The 23,416-nt window shown below is 53.8% G+C and overlaps 1 protein-coding gene and 3 long non-coding RNA genes across 5 annotated transcripts in view; 3 read left to right on the top strand and 1 right to left on the bottom strand.

Moving 5' to 3' along the window:
* DHX32 (DEAH-box helicase 32 (putative)) overlaps positions 1-23,416 on the bottom strand; it is a 34,281-nt gene that overhangs the window by 9,430 nt on the left and 1,435 nt on the right. The window contains exons 2-4 of one of the 2 annotated variants that reach the window (XM_060171090.1): positions 10,926-11,388; positions 5,565-5,758; positions 1,229-1,604 (exon numbers count right to left, since the gene is read on the bottom strand). In XM_060171090.1, the coding sequence (XP_060027073.1) occupies positions 1,229-1,604; positions 5,565-5,758; positions 10,926-11,312 (957 nt within the window). In that variant the 5' untranslated portion in view covers positions 11,313-11,388. Of the gene's footprint in view, positions 1-1,228; positions 1,605-5,564; positions 5,759-10,925; positions 11,389-23,416 lie in introns of those variants that run through there. The other variant, XM_060171091.1, reaches the window with a different exon arrangement.
* Positions 7,244-7,667, top strand: LOC132532716 (uncharacterized). Its single transcript, XR_009544609.1, has 2 exons — positions 7,244-7,401; positions 7,500-7,667. It is a non-coding gene; the product is annotated as an uncharacterized LOC132532716 (long non-coding RNA).
* Positions 17,746-20,671, top strand: LOC132532717 (uncharacterized). Its single transcript, XR_009544610.1, has 3 exons — positions 17,746-17,827; positions 18,148-18,253; positions 20,333-20,671. It is a non-coding gene; the product is annotated as an uncharacterized LOC132532717 (long non-coding RNA).
* LOC132532621 (uncharacterized) lies at positions 20,725-22,817 on the top strand. The gene is made up of 2 exons (XR_009544545.1): positions 20,725-21,286; positions 21,791-22,817. It is a non-coding gene; the product is annotated as an uncharacterized LOC132532621 (long non-coding RNA).

The following is a 23,416-nucleotide window of genomic DNA, read 5'->3' as shown; positions in this document are numbered from 1 at the left end:
CTGGAGTCGGCTTACTGTGACTCCTTGTGTGCCCCTTGACCCGTCGGTCTGACTCCACTTGGTGCGAGCGCCCTGCAGGAGCTCCTGTCTCCCCTCGCACCTGGCAGGCCTCTGCCCGCCCTCCTCACGTGTGGGACCGTCACCCACCGTCCTTCATGCCCAGGCTCTGTCTCCATAAATCTGTGCCTGTCTCCTTAATCATCTCTTCCCTTCCCTCAGGCCTCCCTCGACTATCCTGAGTCGTGCAGGGTCAGGAGGATGAGGGGATAAGTCAACGCTGACAGGCAGGAGGCTGACGCCCAAGGGGTAGAGGCTACCGGCCATGAAAAGACTGACAGCTGCCTGGTAGTTCTCATCTACTTGAGGCTGTGAAAGTACTTGCTTGATGGGAAGAGATAAGAGGCGGGTTGTGAGAAAACAATCAGAAGTTCCCAGAATGGAGGAGCGGTCCGCCCTGCTTCTGGGAACGGAGAGCGGCCCAAACCCAGGGGCGAGGGCTCCGGGCGGACTGCGGGGGGGGGGGGGGGGGGGGGGCGCTCCAGCCCAGGGCCGTGTTCACCCTCCCTGGCGACTGTCTCTGCGCCTCCTTGTGGGGGGTGTGGGGGGTGTGGGGTGGAGAGGCAGCCGCGGGCCCTTCTCCCCAGACAAGCGCCAGCCAGCTGGGGGCCGGTTTCTTAGTGGGGGGTGGGGCAAGGCCTAAGCAGAGTCCCTGAAACCCTGCGGGGCCTCCCTGTGGTCTGAGAGACACTTCCTTGTTCTCCTTTTCCTGGGGGTTTTTCTAAGGCTGTTGGGAAAGTCATGACACATTCCTGCACAGAAAAACATCGGAAAATTCATCATGATTTTTCCAGCAGCCAATCCCTGCACCTTCTAAAGCAGAGACAGACAGACAGACAGACACACACACACACACACACACACACACACACACACACACACGAGATGTGATGGAACTCAACGCTGACACAGTTCAGCACACCGAAATCTGTGTGTCACCCATTCAAGGCTTCCCTAGAGAGGCGGGAGGGTGAGGACACAGAACCTGGGGTGGGGTGGGGTGTGGAACTAGACCCTGCCGTCCTGTCCTGTAATTCATCACAAATCAAAAAAAGAAGAGGAAGGAGAAGGAGAAGGAGAAAGAAGGAGGAGAAGGAGAAGAAGAAGAAAAGAAAAAGCAGAGGCAAACCCATGCAGAAGCCGGCCGTGTGGAATGCGGCCGCCCGCTCACCTGCTCGCAGGCCAGGAAGACCACCACGTCGCCCTTCTCGCCGGAGCCGTGGATGTCGAAGAGGAGGCGCAGGACGGCCTGGAAGGGCTCCTGCTGCGGCCCGGCCAGGTGCACGACCTCCACGGGGTGTCTGCCCCGCACGGCGATCAGGGGCGCGCCGGCCCCGTAGTAGCCGCTCAGCCGGCTCAGCAGGTGCGGCGGGCAGTTGAGGACCAGCTTGAGCTCCGGCCTGGCCAGCAGCACGTCCCTGAGCAGCCCCAGCAGCACGTCGCTGGCGATGCTCCTTTCCTGCAGGTCGTCCAGGACGACGACGCCGTAGCTGCCCAGAAACGGGTCGGACATCATCTCTCTCTGCAGCACGTCGTCCGTGCAGTACCTGCAGGAGGGGAGGCAGGTGATGTCTCCCCGGTCTCCTCGGCAATTATCCGGAGCACACGGAAACATGGACTCGGGGGCGGAGGCACCCCCATGCCGGAGGGGCTCGGCAGACAGCAGGCACGCGAGGGGGCAGCCTAAATGCCCGTCCACGCGAGCCGGGAGGAAGCAGTCACAGCCGTGCACCCCGCAGAATACCACCCTGCCATGAAAAAGACGGCGCCGGGCCACTCGGGACAGAATGGGTGGGACTGGAGGTGATCATGCTTATTTACTCTTTTTTTTTTTTAGTTATTTATTTATTCCCTTTTGTTGCCCTTGTTTTATTGTTGCAGTTATTATTGTCGTTGTTATTGATGTCGTTGTTGGATAGGACAGAGAGAAGTGGAGAGAGGAGGGGAAGACAGAGAAGGGGGAGAGAAAGACAGACACCTGCAGACCTGCTTCACCGCCTGTGAAGCGACTCCCCTGCAGGTGGGGAGCCGGGGGTTCGAACCGGGATCCTTAACGCCAGTCCTTGTGCTTTGCGCCATGTGCGTTTAACCCGTTGTGCTACCGCCCGACTCCCTGGAGGAGATCATATTTAGTGAGTGAGTGAGGAGGTGAAAGACAGCTACAGCTATTTCTGCTCATATGTCCAATTAGATGATTGAAAGACATAACTTTGAAAACAAACAAAAAACCCAGCCAGTCTGTCAGACTTTGGTGGGTACCGTGTGGAATCGTATCTCCGTGACCTTACAGTCTTGTGAACTAATGAAAATTATAGAGGGGGCTGGGCGGTGGTGCACTTGGCTAAGCGCAGACGTTACCATATGCAGGGACTCAGGCTTGAGTCCCTGCTCCCCCCCCTGCAGAGGGGGTGCCTCTTCAGCTGTGAAGCAGGTCTGCAGCTGTCTATCTTTCTCTTTCCCTTTCTAATTCCTCCTCCTCTCAATGCCTCTCTGTCTTTTCAAAATAAAATAGTAAAAAGAAAGAAGGAAAGAAAGAAAGAAAGAAAGAAAGAAAGAAAGAAAGAAAGACATAGGAAGCAGTGAACTCATAGTGTCAGCACTGAGCCCTAGTGATAACCATGGTGGCAATAAAAAAAAAAATTACTAAAAAAATGAGGTCAGGGGGTCAGGCGGTGGCGCACCTGGTTGAGCGCACATGTTACAGTGCACAAGGACCCAGGTTCAAGGCCCCGGTCCCCACCTGCAGGGGAAAGCTTCACGAGTGGTGAAGCAGGGCTGCAGGTGTCTCCCTATCTCCCTTCCTCTTGATTTCTGGCTGTCTCTATCAAATAAATAAAGATAATAAAAAATAGAACATTAATTTAAAAAAAAAATCAAAGAAGGTTTAGCCATTGTAAGTGTCTCTCTGGCATCCTGAATCCAGGGGCTCTCACTCCCTGCAGTACTGAGGTGGCTCCCGGGGGGGGGGGGGGGAGGGCTGGCCAGCCCCCTCCCCCCAACAGAAAGCTCCCCAAAGCAGGAAGCTCCTCCTCAGAGCCCAGCTCACCCCAGGCTACAGGCGCTGCCCGGCCTGTGTAATATTAGCGAGGGCTGTACTGGACACTGGCCTTGCGCTGTGGAAACAAGTGAGCCATGTCCTGGGACGCCTCCTCCTCCTCTCCCCAGAGCAAGAACTCTGAGTCAGAGCACAGACTTTTCCGACGGGCTGGGGGCAGCAGCTCAGGCGGAACTTGCTGGTGGGGCCCCTGGGCCAGGGTCAGCGGGTCGGAAACGTCACCGCTTAATGACGGTTCGTGACTGCACAGAGACGCCTGAAACTATCCTCTGGGCAGAAAGGGATGGACAGGGACTTTCATGCCATTTTCCTGCGGTTCCCGGAACCATGTCTTTAGAGACTTTGCGTTTTTATTTTTGGAGAGAGAGAAAGGAGGAGAAAGCTAGGGAGCGCCAGCGGTCCCCGAGCCCCGCTCAGCTCTGCCTGGGGCAGTGCTGGGGCTTGAACCTGGGACCTCCGGTCTCAGACAGGTCCAGTCTGGTGCGCTGCAGACCACGCTATACCCCCAGCTCTCAGCATCACACTTTTTTTTTTTTTTTTTTTTTGCCTCCGGGGTTATCACTGGGGCTCGGTGCCTGCACTGGGAATCCACTGCTCCTGGCGGCCATCTTTCTTCCACTTGTTAAATAGGACAGAAATTGAGAGGGGAGGGGAAGATGGGAGTGGGGAGAGAGAGGGGGAGAGAGAGAGAGAGAGAGACCTGCAGACCTGCTTCATTGCTTCATTGCTTGTGAAGTGACCTCCCTGCAGACAGGGAGGCGGGGACCTGTGTGATGTGACACCGTCAGCTGTGACTGGCTCCTGTCTAAACTCAAGTTGATCTATGCCATCTCCTTAACCATTGATCAGACCTCTGTTCCCTGTTCAGCAAATCACATCTAAGTACGGATGGAGGAGGAGAGGCCAGTCAGCGAGGCCCGTTTGTTAGATAGACGGATCTAAGGGTTCATTTGATTGATTTGATTTTTAAAAATATTTACTTATTTATTCCCTTTTGTTGCCCTTGTTTTCTTTCTTAAGTATTTTATTTATTTATTTTTATATTTGAGAGAGATGCAGAGAGAGAAAGACACAGAGAGAGACACCAGAGCCCTGCTCAGCTCAGGCTGATGGTGGTGCGGGGCATTGAACCTGGGACTTCACAGCCTCAGGCGTGAGAGTTTCTTTGCATAACCATTATGCTATCTACCCCCACGCCCTTGTTGTTTTATTGTTGTAGTTATTATTGTTGTTGTTGGATAGGACAGAGAGACATGGAGAGAGGAGGGGAAGACAGAGAGGGGGAGAGAAAGACAGACACCTGCAGACCTGCTTCACCGCCTGGGAAGCGACTCCCCTGCAGGTGGGGAGCCGGGGCTCGAACCAGGATCCTTACGCCGGTCCTTGCGCTTTGCGCCACCTGCGCTTAACCCGCTGTGCCACCGCCCGCCCCTAAGTGTTCATTTGAGGAGAAGGCAGGGACGGGCGGTGGTGCACCTGGCTGAGCGCGCACAGCACAGCACAAACTGCCCAAGCCTCTGGCCCCACCTGCAATGGGTGAGGGGTCCACCAGTGGTGAGGCAGGGCTGCGGGTGTCTCTTTCCCACTCCACCTCTCCTTTCCCTCTCAATTTCTCCGTCTTATTAAAAAAGAAAGGAAGGAAGAAAGAAGGAAAGGAAGGAAGGAAGAAGAGTGGTCACTGGGAGCAGGGGACTCGTTGCTGTGCAGGCACCAAGCCTAGATCAACTCGTTTAAAACAAGGAGGTGACTTAGTGGAGACCACTCAGCAAGCAAGGCCTGACCATCTAGATGATTCTACGGATATAACACAACAGACGCACTCAAGCCCCCCCAAGGAACTTACTTTATAGACTTTCAATTTTTATATGACACAGGGATCTCTCCACCATTACTGATCTTGTGTTGTATATACACGTGTGTGTGTGTGTGTGTGTATCGGATCCCGTTAAGATCAGAGTCTTGTAACGTTTCCTTTGAAAAAGTGACAGCATCTGAGCCTCTGTTCCGCAGTTTCCTGAGTCTCGCTGGCCTGGTGGCAGATATAAGAGCACAGAGACCAGCTCTAGACGCCGGCCAGAGACAAGACTGCAGACTGCAGAGGGTGGAGAGCCAGCCAGGACGCTGCGAGCTGAGGTGCGCAGAGGCCCGGAGCTTCCTCTGGGCACGGGAGTCTGGGCGTGTGCCCACCACGAGCTTCAGGGTCTGGGGACCGGCTCACAGGCCCCGACACCCCCCGAGGCGGGGGCAGGTGTGGGTGCGGGATCCTGGGGTCAGGCCTGAGGGTGCAGCTCTGAGAGCCTCCCAGGCAGGTGTCAGGCTGGTGACGGAGAAGGGGGACGGGACGGGGCGGGGGGTGGGGGGCAGACACATCAAGGAGGCGTCAGAGGCCGCACGGGAAGGACAGACAGACAGCAGTCCCGTCTGGGGAGACTGGCTGAGTGCCCCGACCCACCTCAGGATGGTCTCGCTGGAGCAGCAGTTCTCAAAAGGGATGGCGTAGCCGACCTCGTGGCCCAGGTTCACGTCCATTTCATCGGCCACCCGCAGGGCCAGCTGGACTGCCGTCTGCTTGTGCGCCTGCGTGCACACCACGCCCCCGTGCTGGTAGTGGATGGACAGACAGTACTCGGCGCACCACTGAGGGACCTGGAGCAGGGGGCAGGAGACAGGGTCAAGAGCCCAGCAGCACAACCAGGGGCTCACGGGGGGGGGGGACTTATATATATATATATATATAATATATTATATATATATATTTCATTTTTAAATCTTCATTTATTGGATAGAGACAGCCAGAAATCAAGAGGGAAGGGGGTGACAGGGAGAGAGACAGAGAGACACCTGCAGCCCTGCTTCGCCACTTGCAAAGCTTTCTCCCTGTAGGTGGGTGCCGGGCTAGCTTCACAGGTGGGAGACAGACGACCAGGGACTCATGGCTGAGCTGTATGCAGTATCTCTTTATTCATGTGGAACGCAGCACAATCTAAGCCATCTAAACTAAAGTAACTATATAGTCACAATCCTGTCCTTATATATATATACTCGCCCAGTAGGGTGGAAACAGGATGTGATGTAGAGAGGGTGGAGCGAGAAAGCCTAGTGGAAATCAGGGTGTACTAGGAGAGGGGGCGGAGCAAAAAGACATCATGAACCAGTGGGGATTAAACCAATGCCCTGCAGGCAGGACGGTGCTTAGTTAACAGTGGTTATGTAAATAGAATACAGTGTTAAGCAGGGGGGATTAAACCAATGAAACAGAAGGGGTTTTAGAAGCATACCAATAGGTGGGGACCGGGTGCTCGAACCTGGGTCCTTGCACACTGTAATATGTGGGCTCAACCAAGTGCACCACCACCTGGCCCCAATGTATTTTATTTTAATGAGAAAGATACTTATTGAAAGACCAGAGCCCTGCTCAGCTCTGGCTGATGGTGGTGCTGGGGATTGAACCTGGGACCTCAGAGCCTCAGGCAAGAAACTTTTACATAACTATTATGCTGTCTTCCCTGCTTTCTTTCTTTCCTTTCTTTTTTCTGACACCAGGGTTATAGGTGGGGCTTGGTGCTGCACTATGAATTACTGCTGCCAGGGGCTATTTTCTCCTATTTATTTGGATAGGACAGACAGAAATTGAGACGAAAGGGGAGATGGGTGGTCTGGGAGGTGGCACAGTGGTAAAGCTTTGGACTCTCAAGCATGAGGTCCCGAGTTTGATCCCCGGCAGCCCATGTGCCAGAGTGATGTCTGGTTCTTTCTCTCTCCTATCTCATTAATAAATAAAATCTTTTTTAAAAAGGGGGGGGAGGTGGAGAGGGAGAGAGACAGAGAGACACCTGCAGCCCTGCTTCACCGCTCGTGAAGCTTTCCCCCTGCAGGTGGGGCGTGGGGGCTTGAACCCGGGTCCTTGCACATTGGAATGTGTGTGTGCTCAACCAGTTGCAGCACCACCCGGCCCCATCTTCAGGTTGATTTATTTTCTAGTGAGAGAGAAACAGCATCAGTCTGGCAGACGTGGTGTCAGAGACCACACTCCAGACCTCACGCTTGCAGAACTGCTGCTCTGCCCACTGAGCTGACTGACCCCCAGCCACTGCGGGGGGGGGGGGGGGGGGAGGGGGGCGGCGGGGGGAGGGGGTTTTCCTCCCAGCAGAGGGCTGCATTCCACGGTAGTCAGGGAGACCCAAACAATCTACTCATGTGTAAAGCCACTGCTGGGAAATGAAGACAGGAGAGTCAGCAGGGGCTGTGGAATTTGGACTCGCAGCTTAGAAAAACAAACAAAAACCCAGGTAAATATTAGAGGCAAGACTTAAGCAACCTCCCCCTCGGCTGTGTTTCTGGAAAGATTAATGTGCAAAGAGTATTATTATTGTCTTTCTGGTTGCAGGACAGTGCTGTTGAAATGGCTTCTATTCTCGATGACTGTCCCAAACAACATCAACATTAAACACCATTCAGATGGGGAAGGAGTGATTTGAAAGTAAGGCATTTCTACTTAAAAGTAAATGGTCACGACAAGGTGTCTATATGAGCACAATAAAACACTTTCTTGGTATTATCAGCTGTGATGTAATTGACACTTATTATCCAAAAACAACGGACTATGAGCATAGAGAGATGGTCAGTCAGCCAAGCCGTCCAGATTGGGAAGAGCCGTCTAGTGGAAGAGGCCTTCTACTGAAAGGGCCTCGTGAATCAACTGACTGTTATTAGGTTCGTCTTTGCAAGAGTGACTACAATAGAAAGTACTGAATCCATCCAAACAGTAATGTTAATAATCATACTATATGTAAAGTGGAAAAAAAGAAAAAAAAAGAAAAAAACCACACTAAGATATAAGCCACTTGCTGTTTGTCTTAAAATAAAGTAGCTAGCTTAACTGCAAACCCAAGTCCTTGAAACCCAACCGCTTGCTCAAGGTCGAGGGAGCTGATAGCCAGGCGGTCTTAGCTGATAACGGGAAAGTGTGGCAACCCTATTTTGCATAGAGGCTTGAAATTAGACAATTCCTATAGGCTGCTTAGAGTGTTGCAATGTCTGAAATGAGTGGATCCCACATTTCTTGTAAAATGTTATTGAATGTGTTGAAGAATCCTCGTTTTGCATATTTCCCCACCTAGAATGTACTCTAGAATCCTATAAATTGTGTGGCTTGAGTTCTGTTCGGGGTCGAGCCTTGATGGACTGCTGGCAGTCCCCCGCTCGGCCCAGATTCGAATCTGTAATAAACATCTTTGCTTCCCTGCAGTGGATGGTGGTCTGGTTTTTACTCGCTAACACTATACTATCATAGATGGATTTGAATAATTAGTCATTCTAGCAAGTTTCTCTTAAAAAAAAAATGAAATCCCACATGATGCTTAAGGTTGGGAGTTTAATCCTGTGGGGCTACATTGCAGAAAAAAAAAAAAGAAACAACATTTCTAGGTTGGCGGATGGATGGATGGATATAGAGATACCCACATGCATTTATGCCAGAAAGACATACACATCTGTATACACTGACAGACAGACAGACAGACTGGCTGGCTGGCATGTGGGAAAGTCTGCACAGCGCACGCACCAACACCTGGCTCCGTGCGGAGCAGATGCACCAGATGCAGCCCCACCCCCACCCCTCCATGGTTTGTAGGTCCCTTCTCCACAGGAAGAGGCCATGGCACAGACGCCCACGCCGTTTCACTCGGCCGGAGAGCTGCAAAGTCCTCTCAGACCGAGGGGCACGACAAGCCGGCAGCTGTCACTGTGGAGGGGACGGCGTGAGCTGCTCAGGATGGGGGGCTTCGTGGTGACTTAGAAGTCCACAGAACCATCAAGGAGCTGGAGCAAGGAAGCTCAGCCACACGGGGGTCCCCGGGGGCTGAGTGTAACGGCAGGCACATCAGGGTTGGCGCGACCACCCTCGGGCTGTCAAGGGCCATCAGAAGGCCTACAGCCAGCAAGCAAGCACACGTCCGGTGACACGCATGGCGTCTCCTCACACAGAGCTCTACAGCACAGACCAGGTGGAGGGGGGGACCTAGCATGGCGGCTCTGCAAAGACTTTCTTGCTTGAGGCTCCAAGGTCCCAGGTTCAACCCCCGGCACCACTGTAAGCCAGAGCTGAGCAGGGCTCTGGATTTAAAAACAACAACAACAAACTAGCAAACCCAGACAGATCCACCTGACCGGCTCACCAAGCTGAGTGTCCCCAGTGCTGGGAAAGGACCAGTGAGCCCCAGTGACACATGGGAGGCACCCTACTGAGGGGACTTCCTGCCGTGACACCAAAGCCCGAATCTGGTCCCACGGACACATCACGTGCACGTGCACCGAGGAACTCTGGACACCATGCCTGACCAGACACCGTGAATGTGACGGCCGTGATGGATGGAGGAGGGCAGGGTGTCTAGAGAGAAGTGCTGACTAAACACAACCTAGTTCTGGATTAGATTCTGGGCTAAAACCAATGACCCCCCCATTATTGTGTATATGTTTTTTATTTGAGAAAGTGGGACAGAGATTGGGAGAAAGGGAAGGAGGGAGGGAGGGAGGGAAGGAGAAAGAGAGAACACTACCACCCCACCTGCAGGGGAAAAGCTTCACGAGGGGTGAAGCAGGGCTGCAGGTGTCTCTCTGTCTCCCACTCCCTTCTCAATTTCTGTCTCTACTCAATAATAAATAAAAAAATATATTTAAAAGTAAACATTAAAGAGGGAGGGAGGGGCGGGGAGAGAGGGAGGGAGAAGAGGGAAAGAGAGAGAGAACAGTAGCACCCCACCTGCAGGGAGGGGAAAACTTCACGAGGGGTGAAGCAGGGCTGCAGGTGTCTCTGTCTCCCACTCCCCTCAAATTCTCTCTCTATCCAATGATAAATAAATATATTAAAAAATAAACATGGGAGCTAGGCAGCAGTGCAGCGGGTTAAGCAAGGGGCGCAAAGTGCATGGACCGGACGGTGTCAGGATCCCGGTCCGAGCCCCCCCCCCCCCCACCTGCAGGGGAGCCACTTTGCAAGCGGTGAAGCAGGTCTGCAGGTGTCTGTCTTTCTCTCCCCCTCTCTGTCTCCCCTTCTCTCTCCATTTCTCTCTGTTCTGTCCAACAACAACGACATCAATAACAACAATAATAATAACTACGACAACAATGAAAAGCAACAAGGGCAACAAAAGGGAAAATAAACATTTAAGAGAGGGAGAGGGAGAGGGAGAGGGAGAGGGAGAGGGAGAGGGAGAGGGAGAGGGAGAGAGAGAATAGCATCACAGAGCTTCCACCAGTGTGCCGGGCTGGAGCAGGGCCTGGGCCGCGCACACAGCAAAGCAGAGCACCACCCAGTGCGTCCTTCAGGGGCCCTTTGGTGTCATGAAGGCCACTAGTTGGGAATCTGGTGGAGTCTGACTGGAACGAGCTGTCAGGCGGCATCCTGACGCTCGTGACCACACTGTGGCCGGGGCCTGTTTCTTAGCAGACACGAACTTGCTTCGAGCTGCTTCCCCACTTGTGAACATGTCCCCCTGCAGGTGCGGACAGGCAGGAGGCTTGAACCCAGGTCCTTGAGCGCTATAACGTGTGCGCTCAGCCACCAGGCCCCTGGTGCATACAACTTCACACGGGCAACAAGATAAAGGGCTTTTTGCCACCAGACCTGATGCTTGCGCTCGTAAAGACGACCAGCCCGCTACTCAGCTTGGCTTTGGCAGGTCAGATCAGGTACCCGGGCGGGGTGTCTGGACTGCGGGTGCTCTCTGGGCTCAGATACGCGGTCATTCAGGCCGTGACGCGTGACGCGGGGAGGACCCCGCCAAGCAGGAGGCCTCTCCTGCCGCCCACTCACCTGAGAGCTCCGGCCACACCTGGCCTCTCCCGAGATGATGACCACCTGGTTCTGCAGCAGGTGCTCCATGAAGGAGTACTTCTCCTTCCAGATCGGAAGGTCTTCTCTCTCTTTCAGAAGTTTGTAGTAACTCGACGAGTATGGCAGGCCGTCGAAAGGGTTGAGTTCCAGGTCCTCGCAGGCCAAGACCCCATCCCCGTCCCCGTCGCTGGAGTCCAGGGACTCAGGGAAGTAGCGCTTTTCCGGGGAAGAGTTAGAGCATTCCAGGTCTCCCTCCATGTCGCCTAGGCCTGGGACATCCCGAGAGCACGGCCCTCCTCTCCTCTCAGCAGCCCGGGCTGGTGGGCCCTGACTCAGCTGTGCCGTCTCCCCATCTCCCGGCTTCATGCAGTCCCAGCTCTCGAATCCGCATCTGTCCTTCAAACTGAGTTACCGACCGAGCCGACTCTTCCCAGAAGCCGCCCTGGAAAGCAAAGTCAGGGAGGTGAGACGCGGAGATGGGCAGAGGGGACCTGCTCTTTCTCTGCACTGGTAGCTGGTCTCTCACTCCCGCCACCGACCGTCTGTCTGAAAGAACTTTCAGGCCGACTCTCCAGAGTTTGCTGGGTGGCACCCCCGCCCCCCCCACTGGACCCGGGGTTCCCGGCCTGACCTCGGTCACAGTCCTCCGCGTCTTGATTGACAGTGAATGGAAAGCCACAGGGGCACAGGACTGCCATTGTGAGGCCAATCAAGCACGTGATCACATAATCCCGGCACAAAAAGAGAGAGGCCCCAGGAGAGGGAGGCTGGGGCAGGGCTGGAAAGTGGTTCCCTGGAGGCCCACAAGACGTCTGCTACTTTCTGCTGTTACAGAAGCCTCTCATTTAGAGGAATATTACAGTGTCGGGACAGAGAAGTGGGTCCTGAACTCTGTGGGTTTTTTTTTCTTCAGCTGGGGTCCCGGCTAACTTTCATTAACAAGGCTTCTTCCTGTTTGACGACATCAGAAATCTCCAGCATATTTCTTGAGATTCCTGGGTCCTGAGTCCAGCATGCCAGACTTAAGACAAAAAAGAGGGGACTGGGCCATGGCACACCAGTTACGCGCGCAAACATGGCCATGCGCCAGGATCCGGGTTCAAGTCCCCACTCCCCACCTGCAGGAAGGACGCAGGTCTGCAGGTCTTTCTCGCTCCTTCTCTATTCACCCCTCCTTTCTACCCCTCCTCTTACAACTTCTTTGTCCTATCTAAAAGGTGAAGAAGAAGGAGGGAGAGGAGGAGAAATGGCCGCAGGAGGAACAGATTCATAGTGCTGGCCCTGAGCCCCCACGATAACCCCAGAGGCAAACAAAACATGTCATTTAAACAAATAACAGAAATCATCCAAGAAAGGGCAGGATTTACACCACTGATTTCTTCCCCGTGTATTAGGTAAGAAGCTGTCCCTTTGCCAGTCACTGCTGAGCTTTAAATTGCTAGAAATTAACCTATTGTCACCTTAACCAGGGTGACAATTTAAAAAAAAAATTTTTTTTTTTTAGAATTTATTTATTTATTAATGAGAAAGATAGGAGGAGAGAGAAAGAAAGAACCAGACATCACTCTGGTATGTGTGCTGCCGGGGATTGAACTCAGGACCTCATGCTTTACCACTGCGCCACCTCTGGGACCACACCAGGGTGACAATTTTAAAAACAGAAAAATGAGTTAAAAAAAAAAAAGTCATACATTTAATTCCGGGTGGGGGAGATGGCGCCACACACTAGAACACAGGACCTGCATGCCTGTGTCCTCAGTCCTCAAGGTCCCAGGCTCTCGGTAAAGAGCCAGGCTCTAAAGAAACATTTACTGAGTGGTTTCCAAGGGCTCTGGAGAACAAACAAGGCACTAGACACACAGCACAGGGCAGGGCTTTTAAGTTTGTGCACAAACAGGACAAAAGAGCCAGAAGTTAACAGGGGAAAGGGGGAAGGGTTTCAGGCTCTCACGGGAAAGAGCATTGAAATTCACTATTTCCGAGTCAAAGCGGAGTTGGAAAGCTGTGGCGACACAAACTTGTCACAGGACTATGACAGGAGTCCTCTCTACTTGCTCCCTGGCTCCCGGGAACACGGCCTGACATCAAGAGCCAGATCAGAGGCCTCCAGGAATCAGGCAGTTATGCTGCAGAAGTCAAGGCATAGTTTCATGTCCGATTTTTCTTTTGTTCTGCTGAGAATTCCTTCCAGGGACTCTCATCTTCTTGTCTGTAAGCTGAATTTCTATCAATATGGCCAGTGACCCCCTTTGGTACTATTTCTGAACCATCTTATCTAAGATAAATAAAAGTCACACTACTATTATTTTCAGAGACAGAGAAAGATCAGAGGCCTGCTTAGCTCTGGCTTCTGGTGGTGCTGGGGGTTGAACCTGGGACCTCTGGGGTGTCAGCTTTGCAATTCTGAAGCTTAACTGCTGCGCTCCTCCCTGTCCGCCCACCCACAGCTATTACTGTTACGCAGACAGGTTCCGGGTATGTATGTGTGTGTCTCTACTGTGGAAGCCTCCCCAAAGGGTAAGATCTTGTCACTACCGTAAAAACTCCTGTTTGCAAGGTGCTCACGACCTTACAAGGCCCCGGGACCTGAGGGACGGCTTCCGGCAGTCTGCTTCTCCCTCTCTAGCTGCACCCCAGAAGCTCTTCCTCTGGGCTCACACGTGTGCAGAACAGCCCCTGTTGGGGGGCCTCCGGCTGGCTGCCCTCAGCACAGCTAGGCAGAGCAGCCTGGGTGCCCGGCCCCGTCTGTGAGGCTCACCCTGTGACTCACTCACTGAAGGGCTGAAGGAGGGGCACTGGGCCACGCTGAGTCACCTCCCGGAGTCGGGCAGGTGCTGGCACCAGCTGCCGGCTGGGCAGTGACCGGACAGAGCACGAGGCCGCCAGGGAACCCACCCCAGCGCTCTGACCGTGGGTCCGGCTGGCCACACCGTGAGCCCACAGGGGCCTAGCCACCCCGGCGCAGGGGTGACAAGCCCAGGGCCACGCGATCGTCACCTCCCACATCCTGGGGTGCTTTGACTCAGGGTGCTGACTGGCCGAGGACACTCACAGCAATTCAGCCCTTCCCGCCCGGGGCCCCAGGACACCAGGTCCTCTGACAGGGAACCCTGCGGGCAAAGGCCTGGCCTCCGTCCTCTGGCACTGGCACTGGCACTGTGGGCGGCGCTGGGGAAGCCGGTGGCCTCTGACCGAGCTCCTGTGGGGAGAGCTCTGGAGGGTCCTGCAGCGGGCGTCGCGTCTGAGGGGAGACACCGTGGGCCGTGGGAGAGACAGACACTGTCACTCTGTCACTCACAGCAAAAGCCAGCAGCCAAAGAGGTGATGAGAGGTGCTCTCCATGGAATACTACTTTGCAATCAAAAAAGACAATTTTGTGTCCTTTGGGACAAAATGGATGGGACTGGAGGTGATTACCGAAACCTAGAGAACCGATACGTATGAACTCAAGGTAAAAGCAAATGACCTGGTGGTGGTCATGGGAGGTGGGAGGCAGGGGACACAGAGCTCTGGGGGTCGGGGTGGCACCCCTGCCATCTTTTAAAAAATATCTAATTAACTTATTTGACCGAGACAGAAATCAAAGGGGAAGGGGGAGGTAGGGAGAGAGAGAGAGAGAGAGAGAGAGAGGCCTGTAGCCCTTTCACCACCTGCAAAGCTTTTCCCCTGCAGGTGGGGGCAGTGGCTTGAGCCCGGGCCATGGCTCACGGCAGCGTGTGCACCCCACCAGGTGCGCCACCGGCTCCATCCTGCGGTCTTGTAACTCACTATTGATCAGAAAAAAAAATTAATTTTTACTCTTGACTTTTGTTGTTTTCATAGCAGCTCTGGCTGATTATGGTGCCGGGGATTGAACCTGGGACCTTTGGAGCCTCAGGCATGAAAGGTTCTTTGCAGAACTACCATGCTATCTCCCCAAATTTTTAAGGAGCCAGTAAGGAACACTGTTTTTGGCATAAGGGAGCCGTGTTGTCACTGGGAGTCACCCCCCACAAGAATGCGACATCTGAGGGATGGGCCGGCTCACTCTCAAGGGTCTCTTCCGTGTGCACTGTGGCCTGCGTGATTTTTCAGGGACTCTCTGTGGACGTGACGCCACCATGTAACTCAGCAGCCCAAGGAAACAACATGCTGCAGATGTGACACGATGCAGATGCGGCTTCCAGGAGAGCCAATGAAGCAGCGGTTGCGGGGCCGGTGCTGAGCCTCCGTCACTGTGTGTGCTTGGTAATGGCCCAGGGGTCGCAGAATCCACTGCACAGGACAGCATGGCTCTCACTGGCAAGGCATTCGGCCCAACGACACTGGAGAATCTGCCCTGGGCAGCTTTTGTTTCTGATTTACCGCCTGGCGTGTCTTTCACAGTTTCCTCCCCGGCGATCCGAAGGGACCGCACGTCCTCGCCTGCCCAGGCCGAGGGCTTCGCGGGGATGCGATCTCCCTCCGCGCTCCTTTCCTGGGATGGCGTCAGCTGACCGTGGGGCTTCCCTGCCCTCCGCGTCCTCTCTCGCGGTGAGCTGCGTGGGGATGCGGGGTAGGAGGCACTGCCTGCCGGGAGCCAAGCTCTCCACACCCACCCCCAGACCACAAGCCCGTCCTCCCACCTCCATTCTCTTCCTCGTCCCCGTCCCCACCGCTCGGGACACAAGCTCCCCACTCGTGCTCGGGGTCCCTGCATCTCAAGTCCTCCAAGGATGGGCTCTAGCGGTCACAAGGCTGCCCGGGCCCGGCGAATATGGACCGTGCGTGGCAGGCGGAAGGCGCAGCGGCTGTGTCCCACGAGCCGGGGAGGTTGTCCTGCTGTGGTCAGGGGCGCTGTGACCACGGGAGAAGGGCCACAGTCCTCTCGAGGGGGACAGCGGGGAGCAAGCCCAGGGCCCTGGCTTCCCCCACCGCACCCCCACACCGAGGAAGACCCCACCCCTGCACTGGGAACTAGTCTGAGCTATAGGTGCTTCCTGGCCCACCCGCTCGTCTCCACACTCAGCCCGGTGGGTGTTGGTATGCATGAGACCCCTTTTGTTTCATTTGGTTTAAATCCCCCCTGCTTAACACTATTCTATTTACATAACCACTTCATTCTATTTACACATAACCACTGTTAACAAGTTCCACCCTCCCTCCAGGGCATTTGTGGTTCAGTGATAGGATTCTCGCCTAATCTGCCCCCTCTTTGTCACACTCTGATTTTCACCAGTCACTTTTCTCTCCTCCCTCTCTATGTCACATCCTGTTTCCACCCTACTTGGCAAGTATATATAAAGACAGCATTGTGAGTTTTACAGTACTGTACCTTGAGTTTAGCTTAGCTCGTCTTAGATTGTGCTGCGTCCTGCATGAATAAAGAGATACTGCCAACAACCCAGCCATGAGTCCCTGGTCGTGAATTTGTAGTGCAGGCACCGAACCCCGTGAAGCCAGCCCGGCAAAAACAACATAGCCCGCAAAAAACAACAGGTGGGCACACGGATCCAGTGGCCGCCTAGCTCCTCTCGCTCCAGAAGCAGCAGAGTCCGGTGCCCTCTGCTCTGACGGCCTTCTCCCTTCCGTTCTGCCTGGCCTGCACCCCTGCTCTTCCTCTGCCAGAAACACCCTGGACCTGACACCTGTGGCCTTGCTGTGAGAGTCTGTATCCGGTGTCCACTCAGGCGGGGCTTCCCCGGCACCTGCTCCTCCGTGTCCGGACCCCCCCACCCTGAAAGGCACCTCCAGCTGTGAGTCTCTGTTTGTTCTTTTCTTTTTAGCCTCCAGGGTTATTGCTGGGGTTCGGTGCCTGCACTACAAATCCACTGCTCCTGGAGGCCATTTTTTCCCACTTTATTGGATAGGACAGAGAGAAATTGAGAGAGGGGGAAGGGAAGACAGAGAGCGAGAGAAAAAGAGAGACACCCACAGACCTGCTTCACTGCTTGTGAAGTGGCCCTTCGCTGCAGGTGGGGAGCCGGGGGCCTGAACCAGGATCCTTGCGCGGGTCCCAGCACGTCCAACTGTGTGCACGTAAGCGGGCGCCCACCACCCGGCCCTCCGGCTACAGTTTTCCTCCTCAACTCTCCGGGCTTTCAACTCACATTTCCCTTTGTTCACAGCTGGTTTCCTGCTGGAATGCCAGTGCCAGCAGGCAGAGTGGTGTTCCTGCTCACTCTGCCACAGCAATCACGGGTGAGTGAGGGTGCCAGTCCCCCTCCTGCTCACTCTGCCACAGCAATCACGGGTGAGTGAGGGTGCCAGTCCCCCTCCTGCTCACTCTGCCACAGCAATCACGGCACAGCCTGCAGTTCACAGTGTATACAGGTGTGTATACAGGTGTGTATACAGGTGTGTATATGACTTTCTGAGGCCTCCTGCTTTGCCCTGGGACTGCACACCGGGCCCCCACACTGAGTCCTCTCTCTCAACGCTGAAGCTGCTTGTCTCCTGATCCTTTAGAAGGGTGACAGGGAGAAGATTATCCAGCTGCACTGACTCAGATGCTTCGAGCCTGTGGGGCCTCACCCTTCAGTGCTCAGCTCTCGGCACGCCCAGCCTCACCTCAGACAGAGGTGGCTGAGCAGATCATGATGAGTGAATCAGCCACTCTGTCCTCTGGGAGTTTGTTTATGCTCTGAAGGCCAACGTGTGACTGCTGCAGGCACAGACGCAGGATCTGATCAGGCCTCGAGCTTTCTCGTTCTCAGCATCTCCGGACCTTCCATTCATCCACTCAGACCGCACTGAGTGCTTACTGAGCGTCAGCACGGCAGACGCGTGCACTGGGCTCCCTGTGCTCCTGGGAGGGTGGCTGAGTACGGGGCGTGGCACTGAGACTCCCAGTCTTGTAGCCAGGTAACTAGGAGAGGTAAAACGGGACTGACACACACCAGGGAGAGGAAAGGACTCGGCAGGTGAGTCCGCGGGAGAGCGGCTCATGTCACGACGCTGGGAGTCAACATGACTAGACATCAGAGTCGCTTTCATCTAAAAATGCAGCCTCTGCAGATCTCTGTGTCTCTGAGAAGAAAGCCTACGTTGATGACGTGGACTCTGGTTCTGATTATGATAGCCAGAGTGCTGGAAAGAAAAGCTTTTATTTCTGCCCTTTTAGAGGAGAGGAGTGGACTATCCTATCCGGCCCTTAGGCTAAAATCCCAAGGTCCATACCTGCCATGGCAACTGGGGCTATTTTCATAGCAACCTTAATATTCTCTCTCTCTCTCTCTCTCAGCACTGCTCAGCTCTGGTTCATGGAGGTGCAGGGGATTGAACCTGGGATCCCAGAGCCTCAGGCATCAGAGTCTGTTGGCATAACCTTTATGCTGTCTCCACCAGCCGTAAGTGCTAATTTTTAAGTTGATAATTACGTAGGGCCTGCAAATGATGTTATAAACATCCAAATGGCCCTTGGCACGAAACCAGGTCACTTGATAGGCTGTTTTAGAGGAACACCTCAGTGGAAGGAGACAGCCCTGTCAGACTGCAGAGCCAAGCTGCCACGTTCTGCAGACGCTCAGCTCACCCGCTCCATGCCATTCCGTCTCCCTGCTCTAGGCTTCCCGTCAGCTTCCTCAAGTCCAGCTCCGTCTCCGAGGCATCTTTGCAACTGACACAAAGGGAGATTCATCTCTGCACAGAGGATGCGATCAAACCACCATCTGTTGAACTAATAAGCGGCCCCTCGTAATCCAGGATTAGACCGTTTAGGAGAGAGGCTGAGGGGGCGGCACCTGGGGGACATGATGGCTGTCTGCAGGACGAGGGGCTCTCGTGCTTTTGAAGAGCGGGACCAGCGCTCCACGCTCTCTGCCGACCCTGGTCCAAGCTTCACCCCAGAGTGCCGCCTGACTCACAGCTTCCCGCACCTCTGCAGGAGCCCTGCCGCCAGGCTCACCAGCCGAAACAGCCGGCCTGACTGTGGACACACTCGCTCACAACACCGCGTGCTGGCCATAGGCCCCACTGTGAAAAGTGAAGCTCTGCCCTCAGGTTCGAGCCCCCAGCTCCCCACCGGCAGGGGAGTCGCTTCACAGGCGGTGAAGCAGGTCTGCAGGTGTCTGTCTTTCTCTCCTCCTCTGTCTGTCTTCCCCTCCTCTCTCCATTTCTCTCTGTCCTATCCAACAACGATGACATCAATAACAACAACAATAATAACCACAACAATGATAAAAACAACAAGGGCAACAACAACAACAACAACAAAATACAGAATAGGGGCTGTGCAGTAGCGCGGTGGGTTAAGTGCCCGTGGTGGGAAGCACAAGGACAGGCGCCAAGGATCCTGGTTCAAGTCTCTGGCTCTCCATCTTTAGGGGAGCTGCTTCACAAGCAGCAGTGAGGCAGGTCTGCAGATGTCTATCTTTCTGTCCTTCTCTCTGTCTTCCCCTTCTCTCTTGATTTCTCTGTCCTACTCAATGACAGCAATGACAACAATAACAACAACGACAAGGGCAACAAAAGGGAAAAAATAGCCTCTGGGAGCAGCGTAGTGATAACTCTGGAGGCAAAAAAATCCCCTTCCAAAAAAAAAAAAAAAAAAAAAAGGAATAAAAATGGTGCCGGCAAGACTGGATACTGGCTTTGTACGTGAGTGAGCAAGGGTCTGGGTTCATTCCCTGCTACCGCACCACCAAAAAGAGAAAGAGAGAGAGATGCTGGACATTACGTGAGCTCAGGCAGGGTGAGCTGGAAGTGAGGCCGTGAGTCTGAGAATGTGCTCTGTGTTCTTGGGAAGAAAAACACAGGAGAGCTGAAAACCCAGCTTCCAACCAGTCACAGGGGCTGGGGTTTAATATGTGGGCTTTCTCTTCCAGGTATGTTATACTTTAACTGAAAAAATGAAATTCTCATTACAGGAACTTCTATTGATAGTTTCTTTCTTTCTTTTTGTCTGTTTTTATTTCTATTTTTATTTTCTCTACTGTTATTGGGGCTCGGGGCCTGCACCATGAATCCACTGCTCCTGGAGGCCATTTCCCCCTCCCTCTTTTGTTGCCCTTGTTGTTGTAACCTTGTTGTGGTTATTATTGTTATTGTTGATGTCATCATTGTTACATAGGACAGAGAGAAATGGAGAGAGGAGGGGAAGACAGAGAGGGGAAGAGAAAGACAGAAACCTGCAGACCTGCTTCACCGCCTGTGAAGCGACTCCCCTGCAGGTGGGGAGCCGGGGGCTCGAACCAGGATCCTTATGCCGGTCCTTTCCTTGTGCTTCGCGCTGTGTGCGCTTAACCTGCTGCACTACCACCCGACTCCCCTTCTTCTCTTTTTAAATTTCTTTAGGGGAATAAAAAATTGGGCCAGGGAGGCTGTTCAGAGGCGTCACATATATGACAGGCCCTGGGCTCACTCCCTTCTGTCTCACGCAAAAAAATGCAGACGCCTTTCCGGCTTCGTCTCAGATGATCTTTCCTCAGTTTCAGGTGAACAAGGAGCTACTGTTGACAGGACGTCCTAACCTAGATGCCAGCCTCTCCAGTGTTCTCACCAACACTGCACCCCGCTCCTTACACTCCCTCGCTCCTGTCCTTCTGTGTCCCCTGTGTCAGTAACTAGTGCACCCCCCTCACCTGGGAGTCCTCCCTGGCTCCTCCCTCTGCTTCTCACCTGGACACCTGACCTGCTCTGATCAGCCTCCCTCCCCTGGTCCTCTGGCCGTGTCTTCCCCCACTACCGACCGCCACGTCCCCAGAGTCGCCTCTGACCCTGCTCCCATCCACCCGGCGGCTGCTCCACCAGTCGCGCCACTGCCTGGCCCCCAATCCCGCGTGTGCGTCCAGTGAGCCGTGCCAGAGCCTGAGAGGGCTCTCCAGACTGGCTTGCTCCCACGGTCCCCTGACATGTACCCCCCCTTGCCCCCCGCCCCAGCCACGGTCTGAGCTCCTGACTGGGCCCCGCCAGGTCACATCCTTGTCCCTGTAAGCACGCAGCCAGCCGTGTGTGCCGGAGTGTCTGCTCTGTGCCTGCGTCAGCCATGGGCTTCCGTGGTGTACAAGATGCCGTCAGGTCTACGGCCCCCCTGACTTCATTCTGGCTCTCACCGCCCCCTCATTAGACAAGCTCTGCGGGGTTTATGGGCCTCGATCATCAGAGACGAAATAAAAGCGCCTGCGCCCGGTGGTGGCAGAGCGGGAGAGGAGAGCAGTGGGTGGGGGCCGGAGGTTTGTCTTTCCTGCCCTGCTCCTAGGGCCAGATGCTCACCACACCCGCCCTTGAGCTCCAAGGAGATGGACTCAGCCCTCAGAATGTGCTCTAGTCAGGCAGGGGCCTGCATGCAGACTAGGGACTAGGGAGCCGCCACAGGAAAGTGAGCGGCCCAGATGGGGGAGCCGTGCCTCTCCTGGGCAGTATCTACTTCCGGGAGACCCCGTGTTGGGTAGTCTGCCAGCTCCCCCTGGCTTCTGCTTAACCAAGCACCGGTATGCCTATATAGGGATTGGTTTGATCCCATTCAAAGCGGTCTATTTACATAAATCACTTTTACATTTACATAAAGCGCCACACTCCCTCCAGGGCATTGGTGGTTTAGTGGTAGAATTCTCACCTGCTCCGCCCCCTTTCCTTGTCACACCCTGATCCTCTCCATGTCACACTCTGATTTTCACCAGTCACTTTTCGCTCCACCCTCTCTATGTCACATCCTGTTTCCACCCTACTTGGAGAGTATAAAAACAGCTGCTCTTCTGATTAAAGACACTTGGAAATTGCTTTCCGGCTCCGAGAGTTCCAGAGTGTATCTCCTGCGAAGTTAGTGCGGCACGAGTTCCTGATCCCTCTCCCACGCAGCAGCCTAGATGGGCTCCAGTCGAGTTCTCTCCAACCCAGAGAGCACGTGCTCGGGAAGAAGCACCCTCAGGCTATCCCGGCAACCCCAGATTGGAGAAGGGGGCTCGGGCGTCCCTATGGTGATGGTGCCGTCTGATGGTGCCCTGAATGAGTGGCAGGGCCTTCTGGGCTCCAGCGAGGGGAGTGGAGACTGCCGGGTTTGAGGGACAGAGAAGGAACAGGGGAAAAAAAACGGACTTGTCTTCTTCCTTTGACTGAACTCCTTATGATTATCAGAAAGCAGCAGAGGACAAGAAGACAAAAAGGAAAACTTTCCCCCAACTTCAGACAGCGTGGCTAGGACCCAGGGACAGCACGCTGTTTGCTTTTTACAAATTATTCTGCTCGCACAAAGTAACGCCAGAGTTTCTACCAGAAGTACTTTCACTTGGAATTCTGCTGTGCCCAAGAGGTTGGAATGAGAATCACAAAGGCTGCACCTGTCTTTTCCCTACCTGGCTACTCCGTGCCGCCCACTGGTAGACTTGCTACATTTAGTTAAACTGCAACAAAAGAAACAACAATGCAATTATTCTATCTGGCCATGAACTTGAAACTTCCTTGGAAAAATCGGGTCTTTGATTATTTTTACTTGATTACCACCAGTAACATCCTGCACATATCAGTGAAAACAGAAAGCACCATGAAAGAAATCCCACCACCTCGATCCACAGCACGTCAGGAGCTTTCTGACCCTCGTCACTCTCTGAAGACCAAACTCTCTGCACCACAGCCCCTCACTTCCTCAGCAGACACTTGGTCAGTGCTGAGGGGGAAGGAAACATGGGGTGTCTGTCCTTCCCTCCCAAGAACCCCCACCCTCCAGCCAGTTATTTCTTCCAGAAATACACAAGCCCCTAAAGTCCATATTACTTCTCCCAGCTGCCAAGTCACCGAGTAGCTGGAATATTCAGTTCAGGGCTTCCTTGATATCAACTTCACGGCTACGGGTGAAAGCACTCGTCAGGACCATGAGAGTACTTCACTGGCACATCTCTCTGACTTTAAAAACCAGATGAAACCGCCAAATACTTGAGCCTTCTTACTTTAGCATAAAGACCTGCAATGTGGCAGATTTTTTTAAAAAAATACTTATTTATTCCCTTTGGTTGCCCTTGTTGTTTTATCGTTGTAGTTATTATTGATGTCATTGTTGTTGGATAGGACAGAGAGAAATGAAGAGAGGAGGGGGAGAGAAAGACACCTGCAGACCTGCTTCACCGCTTGTGAAGTGACTTCCTTGTGCTCTGGAAAAGTGTAACTCTGCCTGTGTGTGTGTTAATAAATGTCTGGTCTGGTCTTGCTGTGGTTACTTGTCACTTCTGATTACAATACTGCTAGCTTTACTCTATGTTTTCTGGGTGAAGAGATCAATTCGTGATTTTGTTAATGGTATGAAAAAAAAAAAAAACCAGAGCACTACAGAAGGGCTGTTGTTTTAGATGCTCTCTGTCTCAAAAAAAAAAGCAACTCCTGTGTTTAAGTTTCAGGAGCAGGCGGCCAGGGAACTCTGACGCGTGCATGATGGGCTCTGTGTGCACACATAGAGCTGAGTGTCCGCTGCCACCACCCACCACCGGGTGTGCCCTGGGCGCAGTTCTCTCGCGGGAATTCTCTCTGGGAATTCTCTCTGGTGATTCTCCTCTGTGTCCTTCCCACCTAAGGGGTGGAATCTG

This window comes from Erinaceus europaeus, chromosome 14, assembly GCF_950295315.1.
Source record: "Erinaceus europaeus chromosome 14, mEriEur2.1, whole genome shotgun sequence".
Classification (NCBI taxonomy): domain Eukaryota; kingdom Metazoa; phylum Chordata; class Mammalia; order Eulipotyphla; family Erinaceidae; genus Erinaceus; species Erinaceus europaeus.
Note: the sequence above shows the minus strand (reverse complement) of the source record. Positions and strands in the feature narration are given on the sequence as shown.